This window comes from Manacus vitellinus, unplaced genomic scaffold, assembly GCF_001715985.3.
Source record: "Manacus vitellinus isolate BGI_N305 unplaced genomic scaffold, ASM171598v3 scaffold_0_pilon, whole genome shotgun sequence".
NCBI classification, from domain to species: domain Eukaryota; kingdom Metazoa; phylum Chordata; class Aves; order Passeriformes; family Pipridae; genus Manacus; species Manacus vitellinus.
The window spans coordinates 33,252,094-33,271,915 of record NW_021938789.1 but is presented as its reverse complement, the minus strand read 5'-3'; the positions used below and the strand labels follow the sequence as shown (position 1 = coordinate 33,271,915).

General features: G+C 35.1%; 1 protein-coding gene across 2 annotated transcripts in view; it reads left to right on the top strand.

Annotated features, from left to right (window-relative positions):
- Positions 1 to 1,649: 1,649 nt before the first annotated feature.
- Positions 1,650 to 19,822, top strand: part of ANXA10 (annexin A10) — a 28,285-nt gene continuing 10,112 nt past the window's right edge. The window contains exons 1-8 of one of the 2 annotated variants that reach the window (XM_029962614.1): positions 1,650 to 1,678; positions 8,310 to 8,394; positions 10,890 to 10,984; positions 14,059 to 14,172; positions 15,989 to 16,079; positions 16,477 to 16,556; positions 19,226 to 19,279; positions 19,402 to 19,495. In XM_029962614.1, the coding sequence (XP_029818474.1) occupies positions 1,661 to 1,678; positions 8,310 to 8,394; positions 10,890 to 10,984; positions 14,059 to 14,172; positions 15,989 to 16,079; positions 16,477 to 16,556; positions 19,226 to 19,279; positions 19,402 to 19,495 (631 nt within the window). In that variant the 5' untranslated portion in view covers positions 1,650 to 1,660. Of the gene's footprint in view, positions 1,679 to 8,270; positions 8,395 to 10,889; positions 10,985 to 14,058; positions 14,173 to 15,988; positions 16,080 to 16,476; positions 16,557 to 19,225; positions 19,280 to 19,401; positions 19,496 to 19,822 lie in introns of those variants that run through there. The other variant, XM_029962607.1, reaches the window with a different exon arrangement.

Below are 19,822 nucleotides of genomic sequence, written 5' to 3'. Positions count from 1 at the left end.
AAGCAGTCTTTTTTTTTCTTCAAAAGTGATATTGCCAAAAACCCTTGCGACACAGCTTTGGTTTTCCCCCAAAATACAGGATAAGCAACTCATCTAGAAATGACTCACACCTCTGACCTACTGAATCCTGAAGAAAATGTGAGGTTCAACATGTTCACTCTGGTACACAAACACTGGATCCATTCTGCTGAGCATTATATGGGCAAATATGTTATTCATTTCCTTGTTGGTAAGCCCTGCCTCTTGCCTTGGAGGGGACATGGCAGGAAAGGACAGCCAAAGGACATTCGAAGGGAAAAGCAGGTTGAAACCTTTCTCTCCCATTTTCTCTAGACTCTCACCACTTTTCTCAGAAAGTTTCATTAAACAGAATCTAGTTCATTAATCAGTTAAGTGCTTTCCTCACATTATGTGCCAGGCATTAGTGTTTCACAAAACAACAAATTTTGACTATTTATTTACATCCTATGGTTCCTGACCACTGAAGATTTTGACACAAGCAGAACAAAACATTAATGTAATCCTGTAAATTTAATCCATTTTCTGTTGTATTGAAGATTAACTATATTACATTTTAATCCATATTTTTTTGATTCTTCCCAAAGCCTTCCTAAATTGTAAGGAAAAAAAAAGAAGTTTTAGTAAGTGCTTCAAAGCCTGTTATGGATTCATTAAGAAAACCAAGAAAATTTGGAGTCATTTAATTCAGATTTTCCGCTACTACTACTGTCAAACTATTGGAAAAACATTACCTTTCTATGCTGGTACCCAATCAGGATAATGGTAGCCTATGCCTTCCATTCAAGTTGTACTAGACGATATACAGACTGATTTGCACCCCTATTTTTATATTCCTCTATTTTATATTCCTCTGTGTGTGTGTTTGTGTGTGTGTGTGAGAAAACTCACTATTTTATCAATAGTTTATTACAATAATAGTTATCATGAGCAGAAAAATACACGTTATTAGACACGAAAAACATGGGTTTGCTGTCAGTTGGCTAGTTCAGATTCTGTAGAAGTCCTCAAATACAGCAACGTTGCAGGATTTTTTATGAGCTCTTCACAGGATTTTGTGAATTGTAACTTGCTTGAAAAGCCCTTCATCTGCACAGTTCTCCTGAGGCCTACCTGATTACTCTGGGTAACATACAGGGGCTATAAAGCATCTTCCTATGCATGCCAGCTACAAAGAGTTCTTGGAACGAGCGATGAGCTGAGCAATTTCAGCATAAGGAGAAAGAGGAACTAGACCAGACCGAATCTGAAAAGTAAATCATTAACACAAGCACTTTCTGTAGGCGAGTGTTTCACTCGCTGACTAGCAGAATTCTGATTCTTAAAATCAACACAGCAGAACAGAGGGTGTCGTACTAATGACTCTGTTTACTTACATTATAATCACACTTATTCAATACATGATTAATGACTAAGTATACAGAGAATCTATAAAACCCAAGGACATACTGTACCCACAGTTGTTCTGCTTCATTACTTTGGAGCCTTATTCACTTGATATCACTTTGATTGGATGGTTTCCCTCAAATCTCCAAAACAGAATAAGACTTAACTATAACATTAGTTTACTGAACTATTTATTACTTTTAGTCTGGAAAAGCTACTATTTTCATCTCAACAGAACTTGAAGACTCAAATCAAAATGTATTGTGGAGCTTATGTGAGTAGAATGATTTGTTCTCTGAAATATTTCAAAACTTTTGATTCCTCTTGAGTTCTCATCACATACATTGGGATCCATTTCCCTCTACTGATAGAAATTAATCTCAGGTGAAGTTAATTTATATGTGATTTGGGTCTAATCCTGGTGTTACTTACAGTATATATATCAAGTGTCTGAAATGAAGATTAAAATATAAAGAATTATCAGTTCCTGTCTCAGAATTTTAGACCTTTCAAGAAAAAACAATTCGAGCCTCCTCGTGAGGCTCTGTTTGTGGGTTTTCTATGCTTGCATTTAGCTACTGCACAAGAAACTAAATTACATACTATCACCTAATTGTATTAAAAATAAATATGTGAATTTCTCAGAAGATACCTATTCCTGGTACTACTTTGAGGGGCTTATAACTTCAAAAGACCATCTGTAACTGCATAAAGTAACTGAATAGATTTAACATTTATAAACATCTGTTTTTGTTCACAGTGTGAAAAATATTTTAAAGCAAAGAAATGCTATCTCTCATATATCAGTTATTGTTTCCCATCAAAAAATGTAGCAATATACTAAGTGGTTTCATTAGCGCTCTTTAAGAAAAGTTCATAGTGCAATTTTAAATCTCCATTGTGGAAGCTACTAGAGTTTCATGACATCAAAATATGAAATAGCTCTCTGTACCTGGCATACTGATAATTATGTTCACTAAGGACTTTCTTTTAATTATTATTAATAAGAATAATTATTCATTCTCTCAATTTTATTTTCATGTACATTCCCAATAAACTTACAAATCAATATAGAATTTTCTAAAGGAGAAAATTTTTCCTTACTTATTTTAATTGAAAGTATAATTGACTAATTATTCCAATCCTGTTAGTAAAGTATTTCTTCTGATAAAATTCTACTGAATATATTTGTTTTTCTAAAGTAATAGTTATTGAATGGGCATTATTAATGTGTTTGATTTTCTGCAATTTGGGATCTCGCATTCTTTACTAGACCAGCTAAGAATTTAAAAGGGATTTTCTTCGTTTCTTTTTTTGTTCTCTTTAAATTAGAGTGATGTTGTAATCTATTTCTAATAATTAAATGAATACAGCAAGACTAAATCTATCTGACGAAGGTAGTAGATTAGTTTCTGCTGGAGATTTCAAGAAATTCAGTTTCTTTTCTCCTACTGATTTATTGATACCAATTGTATTTCAATAATTGACACTATATTTGCATATAGTATGGTGTCTGATATTAACAGTAGTACATTAAAAAATAACTTACAGGAGAAATTCTTTTGCTTTTCAGTCATTACAATTGGCAATTATGATACCTGTAATAATAATAATGCAATATTTTGATAGTATTATAAAGAAATTCTAATACATTAGATGGTAATTCTTAATACTCCAAAATAGACAATGTTAATACCATCTCTTTATTTCCCCTTCTTCTAAACATAGAAAGGCACACCGATATGCCCTTTGTTTTTTTCCATAATCACAGAAATAAGAAAGCAGAGAAGCAACTGTAGACAATGGGGTGCATATCTATAACCTGATTACAGGCTTTCTCTGATGGATTCACAGGTCAAGTAAATTTTTTATTCTTTATTCCCATTTCCATGTGTTGTGGAGTAGAAAGGGAGAGAAATTAGGGTTATTTTATGAACTAGATTACTGGATCCTAACCAGTGGAGACTACCCTGTTGAGGCACCCAGACAGAATGGGGCCATGTAATGCAGAGCCCATGTAAACATTCTCCCCTGGGTGCCTGCTGGTTCTTCAAGATAAAGTCAGTCTTGGAGCAGTGGCAGTTTTCTCAGAAGACACTCAGCAATAAAATAGCAGAAAAATCACTCTAGCAAATCTCAAACAAGAAAATAGGGCTTACACAGGACTGAGTGGTGAGGCTATCACATTAATTTCTTGTCTACTCTCCTGAAACACAACTTTAAATTGAGAAGAAGTCTTAAAAACACACTTTAGACTTAAAAATATTTTTTAAGGAATCCTCAGACATTGATATACTGTTAATTCAGAAGCATAAGAAACATGAAAAAAAGAATTGGAAGCACTACTTTCAGAATGTATTTGGTTCTTTAAGATTACCTCTGTTATATTTTATGCCACTCATATTAGTAATTACATATTTTATCTATGAATAACTGGATAGGATGGAGTCCCCCCAAGATCAAGAATGAGATGTACAAACTGTTAACAGCAGCAGTCTTGCCAGATTCAGCAATGCAGGGCATCATCATTATCAGAGATTACACAGAGAAAATGGCTCCCCACAGTATCACAGGTAAAACTACAAGAAATTAGACAAGATTAAATCTGTGACCTCTGAAATACACATTCAGGGGGAGATGGGAGGCTTTGGAGAAAGAATTTTCTATATTTAGAAGTATCCCTTCTACTATTGCAAAATTTATTTTTCAAATTAAACGTAACACATACAATAAACACAAAGCAAATCAAAATACTCATGAAATTTTTATTTAATAAAGTTGCACACAAAAGATATCTTTGCCAAAGTATAGCTGGCTCATAGCACATAGCTACGTAATAAAGCAAGCACTTTATTTCAGTAGACATTCCCTATGGGAAACATTCAGACTAAGGAGTCTGACTTTGTTTGTTATCAGCAGAATGACTTACTGAACAAATATTATTAGAAGGTTGTTCATACTTCAGATTGCTTTTTCCATCACAAGATTGAATTGCCTGAACTTTACACAACATAATTTGATAAAAGCAGCCTCAGCTTTTACTGATACTTTTGTTGAATGCTTATGGCTTCGGTCAGAAAAAGCTGTAACTTCCTTGCTCTTGCACAGAAGGAAGGTAAATTGCAAGTATCATTTTTTAGAATTATTATAAATTTTTCGATCTCTTTCCAATTTATTTTGTTGTTTTGATTCATTCAACCAACACCACACAAACCTGTCTGCATTCCATCCGCACAGTTGACTGTGGAATCAGTTCCTTACAGGCGAGTTACATGAACACATGTGAACAAAGAGAGATGTAAAAAGTGCTCACCTGCGCCACCTCTGTGAAAACAGATCTGTGTTTTTGTAGATGAGGAAGACAGCAGAAAGAGGATTAAAATCCTTTAAGTCAGAAATAACTGAATCACCTATGGAGATTTGTTTGCCTTACCTTCAGGTGCTTGGACACTTTGTGAGAAAAAAGCAAAATACTCTTGCTATTCTTCCTTCTAAACGATAGATACGCTCTTCATTAGGATGCTCCAGGAGAAAGCCAGTATGAAAAACATTTCTCCGTGCTCACATACATCATTTTGTCTAAACTAACCCATAAAAAGGCCAAATTGCCCTCAGAAACAATGTTCTTCAGATGCCCTTTGAAGGCGCTCTCTTTCCAATGCAGAAAGCCCTGCCATGCTGAATACTGTGCTCACAATGGGTGCTCCACCAAACTGGTGCATGTGTCATGAGAGATGCCAGAATCCAGATACCAAAATTAAAAGTCTTTTAAAATGTGCAATCCCTCACATCCTTTCAATGACTACACCAGACATCAACCTCTGCTTTTTTCAGAAAATCTGGCTGCATTTGTTTGTATTTGTCCATGTATTTGTTTCTTACCAGTGACTTGGAAGTTTACAGTGAATTTGTATCATATTTGGCAGAGGAATACAATCTCTTCTGAAGAAACCTGTTGTTATTAGCTGCAGTGTTCACAGAGGAACTTGTATCACAACACGTTGAACACATCTGATTTTGTATTTCAAAACAATATACCATACTCATATCCACAAAATCCACAATCTTGCACCCAACTTGAGGAACTGAATCTGACATTGTTTGGCAAGCAAAACACGTGTGTGTATGCACTTGTGAGGATGGATATTTGTGAGTGCAGATAACTTGAAGGAAAAGTTTAGATTTCTGTATCCCATCCACTGCACTAATGAATATATCTAAACATATGCAAATCTGGGAAGAGCCACAAAAAATTCATGAGTTTTCTCAAGGTTCACTATGAAGGTAGTGGGAACATGTAGCATATTAGTAATGAGGATATTTGAAGGATATCTGAGTAAGAGAGGAGTTACAAGACTATTTGTTTAACCATCATCTTGTCTAAACCAAAGCTTTACCGACTTTGACCAAGTTCTGTACATTTACACCAATTGAGGACCTAGACCATATTTCTTCTTTGCTTCTTATGCTTTTTATATCTGTATTTCCTTAAGGCAATATTTATTATTAAAAAATTTATTAACATTTTTTATTAAAAATCCCCCTCCCCTCTTTTTACAAATTACTACATTTGCCATGAGATGAATAATGAGCTGTCTGCACTGACTTTGATCTTCTCCCAGATGCTTAGAAGTTCAACTCTGCAGTTTCACTGTATGCCAACACCCTTTGGAAGGGTGTAGATACATTCAGATACAGATGAAATAGAGAACAGTTTTTTCACTATGGGATCTGTCCTAGATTATTATAAATAAAACTCATTTAGGGAAGGAATATTTTTAATGTGAGTGATTTATGACTGGCAAAAATAAACTGGCTTGCTGTAGCTTCCATACAGACATTACAGTTAGGCTCACTTAATATCATAGAATCATTTACATTGAAAAGACCTCCAAGATCATCAACTCCAACCATAAACGTAGCACTGCCAAGTCCACCACAAAACTATGTCCCTAAGTGCCCCATCTACATGTAAAACCCATAATTATTTAAATATTTAAATATCCATAAACAACAACTTTATTTTATGTGCAAATATCAGTCTGTCACTTCTAATAGTCAAATCTCTTAGGCTCCTTGCTCATTATACCTTTGCTAATTTCCATTTTTAGGAAATGAAAATGTATAAATAAATTGCACATGAAGTTCATAGTGGTTCTGAAAATTCTTTCCATCATGATAACTCAAATAATCACAGTATGTACACTGGACAACAGTGATCACCAGATATAAATTTCACCAACATAGATTTCAGGTTTTGTGCCTGATCCTGGAAAAAAGTTTAGAATTCTTCAAAATATATGTCTGGAATTAGTATACATCCTATGGGACTGACACACAGAGAATAATGCAAGTACCTTTATCACTCAATCCCTTATCATTGAGACAAATGGGTGTTTGATAATGTTCACTTATTTTAAAAATGTTATTGGAGAAATTTCTGTTAATTTTTTGCATTGAAAAAAATCATAGAATTATCAGATTGAAAGAGGGTTTTTAGGTCATCTAGCCCATCCTCCTTGTCAAAACAGGGGCTACACTAAATTCAGAACGAGTAGATTAGAGATTTGCCCAATTCAGTTTCTACAACCTCTCAGGATGGAGGCTCTACAATCTCTTCAGGCAACTTCTTCTACTGCTTGGTTATCCTCACAGTAAAAAATGACTTCTTCATATCGAGCCAGAATATTCTTTGGTTTGTTTTATGACTGTTGCCTTTCATTCTTCATGCACCTCAGTAAGGCGGATGGCTCTATGTTCTTGATGGTCTTCCCATAGACACTGCAGAGCAGCTGTTGGGTCCCTCCAAAGTTGACTCTTCCCCAGGCTAAGTCAAATTTCCTGAGCTTCTCTTCACAGGGCAAGTGCCCCTTCCTTTTGACCATCTTGGAGACCCCCTACTAACCATTAACAAGCTCTCCTTACTTTTCTCAGCAAGATGTAAAGCAGTTTTACTTATTAAGGGCATGACCTAAAAGCTCCCTGAAATCAGTAAAAAGACCTCCACCAATGCTGTCCATGAGATGTGGATAAAGTTCTAGTATTAATAATGTTAAGTGATCCAAAAATGTCTTTGGTCTTCTCAACTTACAAAAAGATTCCTGTTACTTCTGAATCACAATTTTGTCTTACTTGTGTGGGTGGGTTGGAGAACATTGTATTTAGAGAAATGATATTCAGTATGAATGCCCTCAAGGCTTCTGACATCACCAAGACAACCACGATACAACTTTCACTGCTGTAGATTTAGCTTTGCCATGAAGTGTAATTCCTGCTCATTCTGGTAGTGACCATCTTAAGGCATGTGGAAGAAAAGTCACAAGATCATACTATTAGCATTCATTGGTTACAAATTACATAACTTGTTCATTAATTACTAATCAAACCACTACATGCTAGCTATACCTGTTGCTTCTCATGCTAATTAGTCTGCATGTGCAGTTCTTACCTACCTTTGAGTCTGGGGTCTATTTTGAGTAGGCGGTCAATGAACTGGTGGTCATGAACAATGAGTTGGTGGTCATGAACTCCCCCGAAGGAATTACCCTTCCCCTCATCACTCCTCAGTTACTTCTCAGTTCTTCTTAGTTATTCTCAGTTGTTTTTCCTTAAAACAAAAAATTAGCCAGGCATGCAAGATTCACAATGCAATTGCTTAATTATAGCTTGTCCAGCTATAGCTACTGATTAACAGCTAAAAAAATTTGAGAGTTTTGTTCAAATCTTGAGGCACTCAGACCTTAAAATTTCTGACCGTGCACTCTTTTCCTCAGTTAGCCACAGATAATTTGTTATCCTCAGGAGGCAAAGATAATTTAAAGTTATGACTGTTAGTTTTCAAAAGAATTATATATGCAGTGCTATAAATGTTAAACACCTCAATTAAAGTCTGCTTTCTCCTTCAGCAGACACAAGGAACGATTTTTCCCGCTCCAAATTTTAACCCTATTATGGATGCCCAGTTGCTAGGAGGAGCTCTACAGGGAATTAGTAAGTATTCTGATCTATTTCCTTTTTTTCTAGAAAGCTCTCATAAAACAACAAGCATGAGGCAAAATAAAAACATTAAACAAATTAAAAGTGTCACTACCTATCTGTTGATTCTTCAAGGAAACACAATAAGACACACTGATGATGTCCAAATAAACCACATATTTCCATTTACAGGAACTAAGAGACGATCAAGATTAATCTAAAGTCTATACCAACACTTAGAGTAATGAACTCTTCCTTGAGAAAACAAGAAAAAGAAAACAGAATCTGTGATATGTCACTACAGTGAAGGCTCAGAAACGAAAGGTTTTTAGTTGTAACTTCAACAATTAACTGCTACCAAGGTCTGCTAACTATTAATCAGTCATCAAGAAATAAAAATAACTGGAGTAGAAAGTTTAAAGAATTTATTATCTTTGACACAGGAGCAATCTTTGCTTTCAATGTATGTACAAAAAAACTTTTGTTCATCAAAGCATTGTTCTCTGTTCAGTTTTTTGTTCTCCTGTAGAACATTGTTGCTATTGCTAAGAGTCAGAATATTGATCTATTTTTTTACTATCTGAAACATTTTCCTCACATGAAAATTGTTTTCTGTATCAGAACTTTTATATGCCTTGGGCTTTTCACAAGGTTGTACAGCACCAAATCTTGCATTCTGTTTTCAGTTTCTTTAATGTAAATGTGACGACTCAGACTTAATGTTAAATGAATTACAATGAGCATTAAAGATCAAGGAGCATCTGAAGTATCTTTATGACTAAGTTGGCTACAGATGAAAAGTTTCAAACATTTTTCTAAACTTCAAAAAATACTTTTAATGCAATGTTGCTAACATGAAAAGGCAGAGATGATATTCTTTATTTAATACTGTAAATACAAGCACATTAACCTTACTTTCAGTGCACTTGTGACAAACGTGGGTAGAGACCTTTCCCTAATCTTCGTTCGCGAAGCCCAGCCATGAACCTTACTTTCAATCTACCTATCAGAGTACATGGAACAAAGTTCTAATTTCAAGGACAACTGGCAAAAGAAACAGTTCAGTTTCAGAGGAGTTAAAGTCATCATATCCTTTACAGGCACTGACACCCTGACCCCGAATCTTGTACACGACATTCATTCTTATGAGGAGGTTCAGTCACATACGATGTCCCACTGATACCAGCATGATTACAGAAATTAGTAGAGTTATTTATATCTGGATCCTTCTTATTTTAATTTAGAGACCACGTAAGCCATACAGATTCCTGGTGATAATTATTTTCTGAAAAGTAAAAATAAATCCTTATGCACAGTTTCAGTAATACTTCTATTTTATGAGTTTGATGGAAATGAATCATCCCAATGTTAAACTGGAGTCTTGCTAAAAACCTGGTGTAATTGTGGCTAGATGATCCAACAGAAAGAGAACTAAACCTGCGGCGTAAAGAGCACTAAACCTGCAGCGTAAAGAGCAAACACACAACTGTTCCTCTGCCAACTTTAAAAACAAAAGTATTCAATGCCCAGTTGCAATTGTGTCAGAATGGAACCTGACAATTATAGATTATATGATAATAGCTGCCTTACAAAGGTGCAATAAGTACAGAATGTGTATCTGTAACATATGTATATATGCCCATACAACAATGACTGCCAGAAACTTGAGACATTATCCTACTCCATTCAGATGCTAACTGAACCCCATACTTCCCAGTCCAACTCATCTAATCATCACAAAGTCAATTGATTTACACTTGGGGATGTATTTATGCTGGAATGTCACTAAAATGCTCAGCCATCTGAAATTACCAAAAGTCAACCTCTGGGATGCCAAAAAAGTTTCATAATTCTAAAATAATTTTCTGAATATGCTAGTAATCTTCTTTTTCACAAGCAATAAATACTGACTCATTATAGAAGTTTATCAGTATGCTCTAGCCATCAAGCAAATGATCACAGGTAGCCTTCAATAAAATGTCTTTGGAAATGGGGTAAAATACGGGTTTTTTTTAAAACTTCATAACTTATTTTATACAGCTCCTCTGAAAATATTGCTGGCTTTTTCAACTAATGGTCTAACCACAATTTGTCATCCCCATAAAAGAGATCCCTAAGCCTGAAATGACTATTTAATCAATATTAACAGGGCATACAAGTATGACTTCCAAGGCTTAGCCACAAATCCTGTTACTGTGCCTAGTTCTGAATAAATGAAAGCGTCTATCTGTTTTATGGATGCTTTCAAATCCACTGAGCTTGAGAGAGGTGATGATGCATATGGTAATAACAGACTACTTCACCTTTTTATGGTATTACACCAGCAAGTGCAAGATACATAAGCAGGGTAAATATAACTAATATTGGTAAATACCAGTGGGATATTAGTCTATTGACCTAATTTTTTGAGAAATTAGTATAATCTTCTTGAATAAAACACGAAAAATCACAGATGTAAGTAAATAACAACACATTGTTAATTTAGAGTCTGTGTCATGTTTCCTTTACAGGTTGTGAAAAAGATGTGTTGATTGATATCCTAACTCAGCGTTGCAACTCCCAGCGGCTCATGATTGCCGAGGCATACAGGGACCTGTATGGCAGGGTACGACACAGCCACTTTGTGCTTTCATTTACTTCTTTCTCTCTTGCCTCCAGTGCAGCTGGTCAGCTCTTCTCTCAGGTCAGTCACTGGAACCAAAAGCCTGTCAGACAGCTGGCTGGCACCGACAGGTCAGCACACAACTTCGCTTGTTGACTATCAGTACCTCTGACAGTATCAGAGGTAGAAGCACGTCTGCCGCACAGAGTTAGAAAAGGACATGATAATAAAATAGTATTGTAACCAAAGAAAAACATCATATGAACAGTTATAGGCTTTTTTATCTTACATACTGATTAATGTTCTCATCTCAAGCACTGACATTCTAAGGCCTCATCTCATGTAAATCCATCCATACACTAAGCACAGTACTCATCTCAGCTGCTTAATGTTAAATTTATGAATCTTTGAAAGGTGTTTAAAAAATTTTAAGACATAAAAAGTTAGCCTTTTTTTCAAATGTAGTTTATCTATCTTTACTGTATATAACAATGTAATTTTTGTTATATGAATTCTTAAACATACACAGAGATAGATATCCTCACTCTATTTCCAGATCTACTATTGATAACCAAATAACTTCAGGAAAGTTGCAATGCCTGCATTTTCCTTAGTTACACCAGCTATACAAGGGCAAAAAAATAGCAACACCTTTTCCAAAATTCATGTGAAATCTACTGATGAAAAGTTCTGTATGAAAATAAATACTGTTGGATTAAATTGACTAGACATGCTCTTCCCCTAAGAGAAGCCAGGTAAACACAACAAAATCCAGTTTTCTTTTTTCCCTGAAGCCTGTAAAACTAACAGCTCACTGGAAAATTCCTTTAAGGTCAGTGTCTGCTTGCCATTGAATCGATCAGCGTGAATGAGAACAATGAGCTTGCACAGATGCTACCACACAGCCATCAGCCTTAATTAGAGTTAATCAGAAATGGTTCATTCAAAAACTCCACATGATGTGGCACTGTTACACCACCAGTTTGTTAACCAGTAGAACAGTGTATTTTTTCCTTTAGGTAGCCAACAAGTTTTCCACAGACAACCTTTGTGCCAACTGTATATCAAAATACCTCAAAACCATTCATCCCTAAATATGTTGAAACACTCTCCTAGAACTGGGAGCAAAAGAGCTGGATTTAATCAGTGTAGTGGGTTGATTTTGTGTTGTTACTCATCTCTAGAAGATCAATGACTTTATTTGGATTGTTAGCAAAAAATCAAACACATAATATTTGAGATACTTTAGATGTAGCCTTGAATGGATGAGTGTTTTTTGAACAGACATTAAAAGAACAATAATTGAATCACAGTTACCCACCTTCCAAAGACTGCAACAGTGATTGAAATCAGTGCACCTAAATGATTAAAACTGTTTTTCTACTATGAGGTATTTATTAGGTTACCATTACACATGCAAACCACACACCTTGAACTGCCGATAATTTAGCACACCAGTGATAGCATTTCCCTGGCTGTGATCTGTCCTAATGGTTATATTGCATTGAGCAAATGTGCTATTTGGCAGTCCCAGTTTATGAGTGGTAAACACTGCAGGGCACAGAAGACATGCAGTGAGGCAATAGCAGTTTTAGCCTTCTCAGTTCAATTTAAAGTAAAACTGTTGGTCCAATCCTCTTCCCTCTTAATTTCACTTCAGTCTGCTCAATATGGTAGCCACTATGCCCATTCATTAGACAACATCTTAGAAGGAGAGAAATATAAGAAGAGGAAAGAAAAACCTGAACTAGCTGCATGATTCAGACATACAGAGAAGCTTTAAGATTCCTTCCTACAATTAGCCTTCAAAGATTTTGTACAGCAAAGATGATTAGGAAATTAAAATAACGACAATTTAGAGTTGTCTTTTCTTATTTTTTAATACTTCACTTCCCTTAGCTCTGATTGCAGGAGTAATTTTTAAATAGTATCCATTTGTATTATTAATCCATTTTCCCACAGGCATGTTGTCAGAAGTGAAATGTCTTAATGAATTAATTTCTACTCCAGGTGTGATTTAGGGGTTGTCAAATTCATCTAATGTGCATTCACTGAAGACTGCGTATGTTTCTTCAGCATAAATTTAATTTTTAATCTGTATTTGTCCTCCTTCATTGCTACTTTAGCTATTAATTTTATTCAGAAATATATCAGTTATATTCAGAAATGTATCAAAAGCAAAGTACAGGCCTGAAAAATGTGCAGCTCTGAAAATGTAATAGTTTATATCATGGGAACCATTTCAATTCAGACTTAGATCAGAACATACCTGACTGCTGTCTAGTGCTGCACATAAAACATTAAAAAAAAAAAAAAAGCATGCACAAGTATCCTTTAACAGAATCCCCAATAGTAAGCTAACAAGCTTTTGGCATTTGCAGTGTTTTGAAAGATGTTACCGGGAATGGAGAGAGTGAGGAGGAAACTCTGACCCATTACTCAGCTACTTTGCAAGAAAGAACTGAGACACATGAGGGGGAAGAGGGAGGTTCCTTATTATTAATCCAGTATCTGTCAAAAGTAGTGAATTTATTTTAAATATAAAATATTCAAAAGTACATAACCTTCCAGCAACTCAAAGCAGGTATTTTTATGTACTAGGAGCAATACAGATGATTTTTTAATTTATTCACATGGTAAGTGACACTGAAAAAAGCACAAAAAATCACCTGGATTCTATGTGATTCGATTTCCAAAGGTGCTTACCTCCCACAGATTTGCACAGGGAATATGCCAAGGAAAGCTGCAGATGCTCTGCCATGATATTCAGTGTTCTAAAACTTTAAGTAGTAGTTGCACTTACAATCCTGCATTTTCTTCTGTATTCTAATAAACCAGAAACCAACAAACCATTGTGGTCTACTAGCTTATGCATCTTTTCTTATCTTACCCATACTAGTAGAACAAGCTGGTGCTATTTAAAAGAACATTTTTTTTCCGAATCTTAGCCAGAATTCATCTTTGACAGTCCATCTGTATTCATTTACAGAGAAAATCACTAATAATTTTTTAATCTGTCTTAATAAAGTGCAACTATTGAAATAATCCTGTCTCTGCACTTTCTTTTTCTTTTCAAGGATCTGATAACAGACCTAAAAGAGAATCTCTCTCATCACTTCAAAGAAGTTATGGTTGGCTTGATGTATCCACCTGCCTCCTACGATGCCCACGAGCTCTGGCATGCCTTGAAGGTAGTTGTCAAATTCAGAATTGCTTAGAGTTGCAGTCACTAATTAGAGTACTGAACATATGTTAAATTATTTTTTTTGACATTTAATTGGTTGATAAACTCATGGAAGTTAGTACACTGGAGTAGTATACTACCACATAGTATACTAGGTCATCAGAAATGCAGTGCTATATGAAGTTTATTCATCGGTATGCTAAAACTAGCAGAAATAATATCCTTGTAATGTAACAAATATAACCCATTTAACACCCACGGTAAACTCAGGATATTAAGAAATATTATACAGGGAAATGTAAGGCCCTGTTCCTGCAAGCTATTACGTATGCTAGAAATCAAATTTATTTGCACACCCAGTGCCATACACTAAGAATCCACCTCTGGAAAGACCAATATTTCTTTAACAGAACATGTCTTTGCATAAACATTTACAAATTACCCTGTGACAAAGCAATGATCACTCCACTCAAACTGAACTGACTGCCTATTTCGAAAAAAGAATTTCATTTTCTTCACATGATCTGAGACTGTGCTCCTCACACAACTGAAGCTTTGAAACAAAAATATTTTTTCACATATCATGTATATAATATGTATATTATATTTATGTATATAAAAGTGAAATCCATTCCCACAGGGCACTGTGGAGGCCAAAAGCACAAGTACTTTAATAATCTCTTTGAAAACAGGTTCACTGTTTGCTATTGAAAATAATCCTTCTCAGAAAATTCCTGGATAGTCCATTCCTGAAAGATAGGAAGGTATATCAGAGTTCAACACTGGTTTTTTTTCTTTCCATGAATATTTGCTACTGTCCACTGTCACAAATAAGTCACAAGTTATACAACTTTGAGCAAGATGATCTATCTTGACAATTTTGAGATTCCCCTCAAAAAAAGAAAAATATTAACACTTCTTCAGACACTTAAATAAATGCACTTTGTAGAGCTACTGATACGTTTTTATTCCAGTTGTCATCAAAAGAATTGTGAAATATCTTTGTTAACAACAGAATCATGTCCTTTATTAACATTATTGAAAAGATTGCCAAACTTTATTTTTTTCTAAATGTGGCTCAAAGTTGAACTTTCTTATAGTATTCTATCTTGGTCTGGATTTATATAGCCAAAGTAAAAAAACAGGTCGTGTATCTACAGGTTCAGGCTCAATGTCACGTTTTCCCATTATCCCAAATGCAGAATACTCACCAACACTATACATGTGCACATCAAAAGCAGCATACGCACTGCATCTTATGTCAACTCAAGTTTATAAAATTAATTCAAATCCTGTGTCAAAATAACAATGATTTGCAGCACTGAATGCATGGCCATGATGCTTTCCTTAGATACTAAGTTCTATGGTAGAAATTTACAGACTGTAGCATTCCTAAATAAATTAAAAAAAAAAAAAAGAAAAAAAGGAAGAAAGAAAGAAAGAAGGGTACGATAAAAGACAAACATAATAGCTGTGCTCATGTCTGCTTCAGATTGCCTTAATATTTGCTGGGGACGTTTGCTCAATCTTTGCACCTGATTTCTTTCAGCAAATCCTAAATTCTTACTAAAGCTCTAAAATCATTCCCATTATGTTTCCGTCAACACTAGTCTTGCTTCATTCCTCACTCGCTATATACATGCTGAAATTCAGATTAAGTAAAAATATATTTTAAATACAGGGGTTTACTATTAAAATGCACTCTGCACTGCTCCAGCAGAGACTGCTATTCTTTTGCTACTTCTGATAAGCACAGCACTGCTTTCCTTTAAAAACTGTGGTTTCTACTACTCATCTTTTTGTATTTACTTCTTTCCACACAGGGAGTAGACACAGAAGAAAAATGCCTAATTGACATATTAGCCTCAAGATCAAACATGGAGATCTTCCAGATGAAAGAAGCCTACCTAATGCGTAATGTTTTCTAACAAGTGCACTGTAGCAGTCGTACTATGTGTGCTCTGGACGTATTAGCACACACAAAGGAAGAGAACTACAAAAATCACTCCTCAATACTGACTGGTTCCCTTCCCCATCTCCTCCCCTGACTATATTCCAAAGGCTGAAACAACGTGGGTGGGTGGACAGGCAAGTGGGACAGCAGCTGAGTGCCCCCAGCAGGGCCAGGCAAAGTGCCAGCCCCATGGCCAGGTCCATGGAGAACCTGCCCAGGTTACAGTGGAATAAACACCATAGAGAATGGACAAGTATTTGAATCCTATTTATTTATCCTTTGTTTGACAATCTTCATTTGTACTATGCAGAGCATAATCATTTGTGATTTTGATTACATGCTTTTGGTTTAACCTAGAATATAATACTGATCTTCAACAAGATATCAATTCCGAGACTTCAGGGCACTTCAGAGATACGCTCATGAACCTTGCTCAGGTACTGTAAAACCAAGTAGTAAGATTTACATTTCTAAAAAATTCATAATGTCTTTTGATACTATTTGAGAAGTCTTAAATTTTAAGGTGACTGTGGTTAAAGCTAGTTTAATAGGGCTACACTTCCAAAACGGGGGGGGGGGGGGGGGGGGTGGGAATCAGATGAGGGAGAGAGTAATCTTCTCAGACTTTGGCTATCAGATAGAGGCAAAGGTTAAAAGGTTATTTTATAAAGTCCCCTGATTATTCAACTGCTGATCCTCTGCTCCATCTGTCTCTTTTCAAAAGGAGTCTAGTTGCATGTACAATTGAGATTGTTATTTTTAAAGCTCTCTTTTCTCCATTATTAGAATATATAATCCAGTTGAAACATTATGTGAAAATGGAGATATATCCACATTTGACTAAGAAATAAAGTATTAAAGAGATCTCTGCTTTAACTATGATGTTCTTTGTGCTACTGCATATGCTAAATCACAGCATGTTTGCACAGAGGCAAAGTGTCACTATGACACACTAACTTCTGCAGTTTTACCAGTTTGTAGTTTTATACAAAGAAGTGGTCATCCTTGCCAGATCATAAGTTCCCATTCTCATGGTAGTCACTGTGCTCATTATCTTAAAAATCTTTTGTAATCCAGAGTAACAACTAATGACAAAGGTACTGCAAGGAAATAACAGCATACATAAGGTATATCTGTATATAAATATATGTATGTCTGGGGAAAAAGTTCCTACTGAGATATGAAAGAGCAGCAGGTTTCACTGAGGTACAAAGAGCAGATGCATCAAAAGTAGAAGCTATAAACAGGAAATATTTTTTCTCATTTTTTTTCCCTAATAATGAAAATTCTTACTTGCTTGAAAATTAAAAGCTAGAGGTTAAGCAACCTCACTTCTCATCTTTATTAAAACCATATTTTACCCATCAAACAAACTAAATTTAAAATAATCTAAGATTATACATTATTAGTCCTTATTTTCTTAAACCCCAGGCATTGATAAAGAGGTCTAAAATCAGCAACTTCTTAGCTAATAAGATCTGCTATTTTTCTCAAGACAAGGAAAAGCTGCAGGAAACTTCAACTTTACTCCGTTATACTGTCAACTTTTGAAGATTGTTAGTCAAATCACTCATGTTTGGATATGATCTTATATTTAAACTCAGTGATCTTTTATTAAAATAGGTCCTTTCTAGTTCCTTTACCATGCAATTTACAGAAGATTATTCTATAGCAACATTCCGATGCATCCTTTAATGCTTTTTTTCAGAAGCCCTTTGCTTTAATTTCTATTAAATCTTGGGACTGATGACACACATATCTGACTACAGTTGGAAGTAAATGTGCTCCACATATGGAGAGCAAACTATTCAATTACTATTGTGCTGTATTTACAGTTTTCAAGTCCAGCCTGAGGCAGACTAGAAGTTATAGTTTATAGTCCTTCTTAAAGAAAGTAACAGAATTACAAATTCAGGCTGACTAATAGTCTAGTCTGAGATGAACAAAATATGATAATTTTCTACAATTTAAAACATAATTATACAAATGTTACTGGCAAAAGTGGACATTTGACTCATGTAGAGTATTATTTATGTTATTGTTCACTTGTCTTTGTTTCCTGTGTTTTCTTGTGTATGTAACTTTATGCAGTCATTCCATCATAATTTACTTCAAGTAATTTATCTTATTGCTAGGAATTTCACTGTGTGAAATTCTTACTGCTTAATTAAAATATACATTAACATTTTTAACAAGAAAGAGCTACAAATCAGTCATTCTACAAGCTGACAGCCAATACATAATTTTAATTCTCCCTTTCACATATAAGGTAAAATACTGTAAATTTTAAACTAAACTGTTTCAAACACATATTAAGGCAGTGATTACATGAGCTTGAGATTGTTAAGAGTTCTGCAACCAAGGTTGATTTCTATCCTTACAAGATGGCTATGGTCAAAAAAGCAATTCCAAGAGTTGTGTGCTCTTCTCTAACAGCTATACAATTCAGTTTATAGTGTGTTTATTAAAGAATTTAGCTTGATTTGTGTAACTGAAAAGCTATTAAATATATGGAAACATTAGAAGTATTCTTCAGTGTTTTGTGTATAAAACTTGACAAACGATTTCTTAGTCTTGGTTCTTAATTTTAGACAATGATTGAGCAAGCAAAATTTCCATTATTTGATGAGCTTGCTCCTATGATTTGCGCAGGGAGAAAAAAAATTGAGAAAAGATTCTTCTGGTATTATGTATATTGATAAGAACTAATCAGTGAATGGCAAATGTTACTCTTACCCTTATTTTCCCCTCAGAGTTACATATTACAGTAAGCAATATAATATCCATACTTCTGAAAATGGTGGTGGGATGGTGGTGGTGGGTTAAAAGCTTATTTAAAATGGGACTAAGAATGGGATAGGTTTATCCAATTCCCCCATTTTTCACTCTCATGTGACTGTCATTCCAGAGTTCCTCTTATTAAAGAAAATGAAGACATAATGTGACAACTTGAGGCTATTTTCTACATTTGCAAATTCAACCATGGAATATACTTTTCCAATCTAAAAGACGATATATGCAAGTTAGCTTCATATAGAGATAACTTTATATTCCTACAGTGTTTTAGGATTTAATTTTTGAAGAAAATGTTATTTTTTTTTCCCAGGGAACAAGGATGGAAGGATATGCAGACCCTTCTACGGCTGCTCAGGATGCAATGGTAAATATGCTCAGATGTGAACTTCTCAAATATTAAAAAAATAAAAAAATAGAAACTTTGAAAAGTGATTTAGGACTGACTTAAAATATTTTGCATGTTTTTTCCTTTTTCTGGTATACTAGATTCTATGGGAAGCATGTCAGCAGAAAACAGGCGAACACAAAAACATGCTGCAAATGATTCTCTGCAACAGAAGCCACCAGCAGTTGTGGATGGGTAATCCAGTAGTTCAGCTGTTTAGGCAGAGTGGAAAGGAAAAATCTGACTTGCTAATAAAGCCATGCTTTGCATACCAAGACACTCAGTGTGCAGCAGGGCATTAGCCTGAAACCTAAGTGTGAACTGTTGGAGCTCAGACTCCCACTGATGTTAATGGGATTTTGGAAGTAATGCAAAACTGAACTTTGCCTGATGACTCCTGACAGCTGTAGACAGAACAGACAGGCACCAGGATGCCTAATAACAGAGGGAAGAATGCATGACCAAAGAAAGGCAAATGCTATGGCTGCCAGAATTAACACATGACACAACAGGATGAGGTGA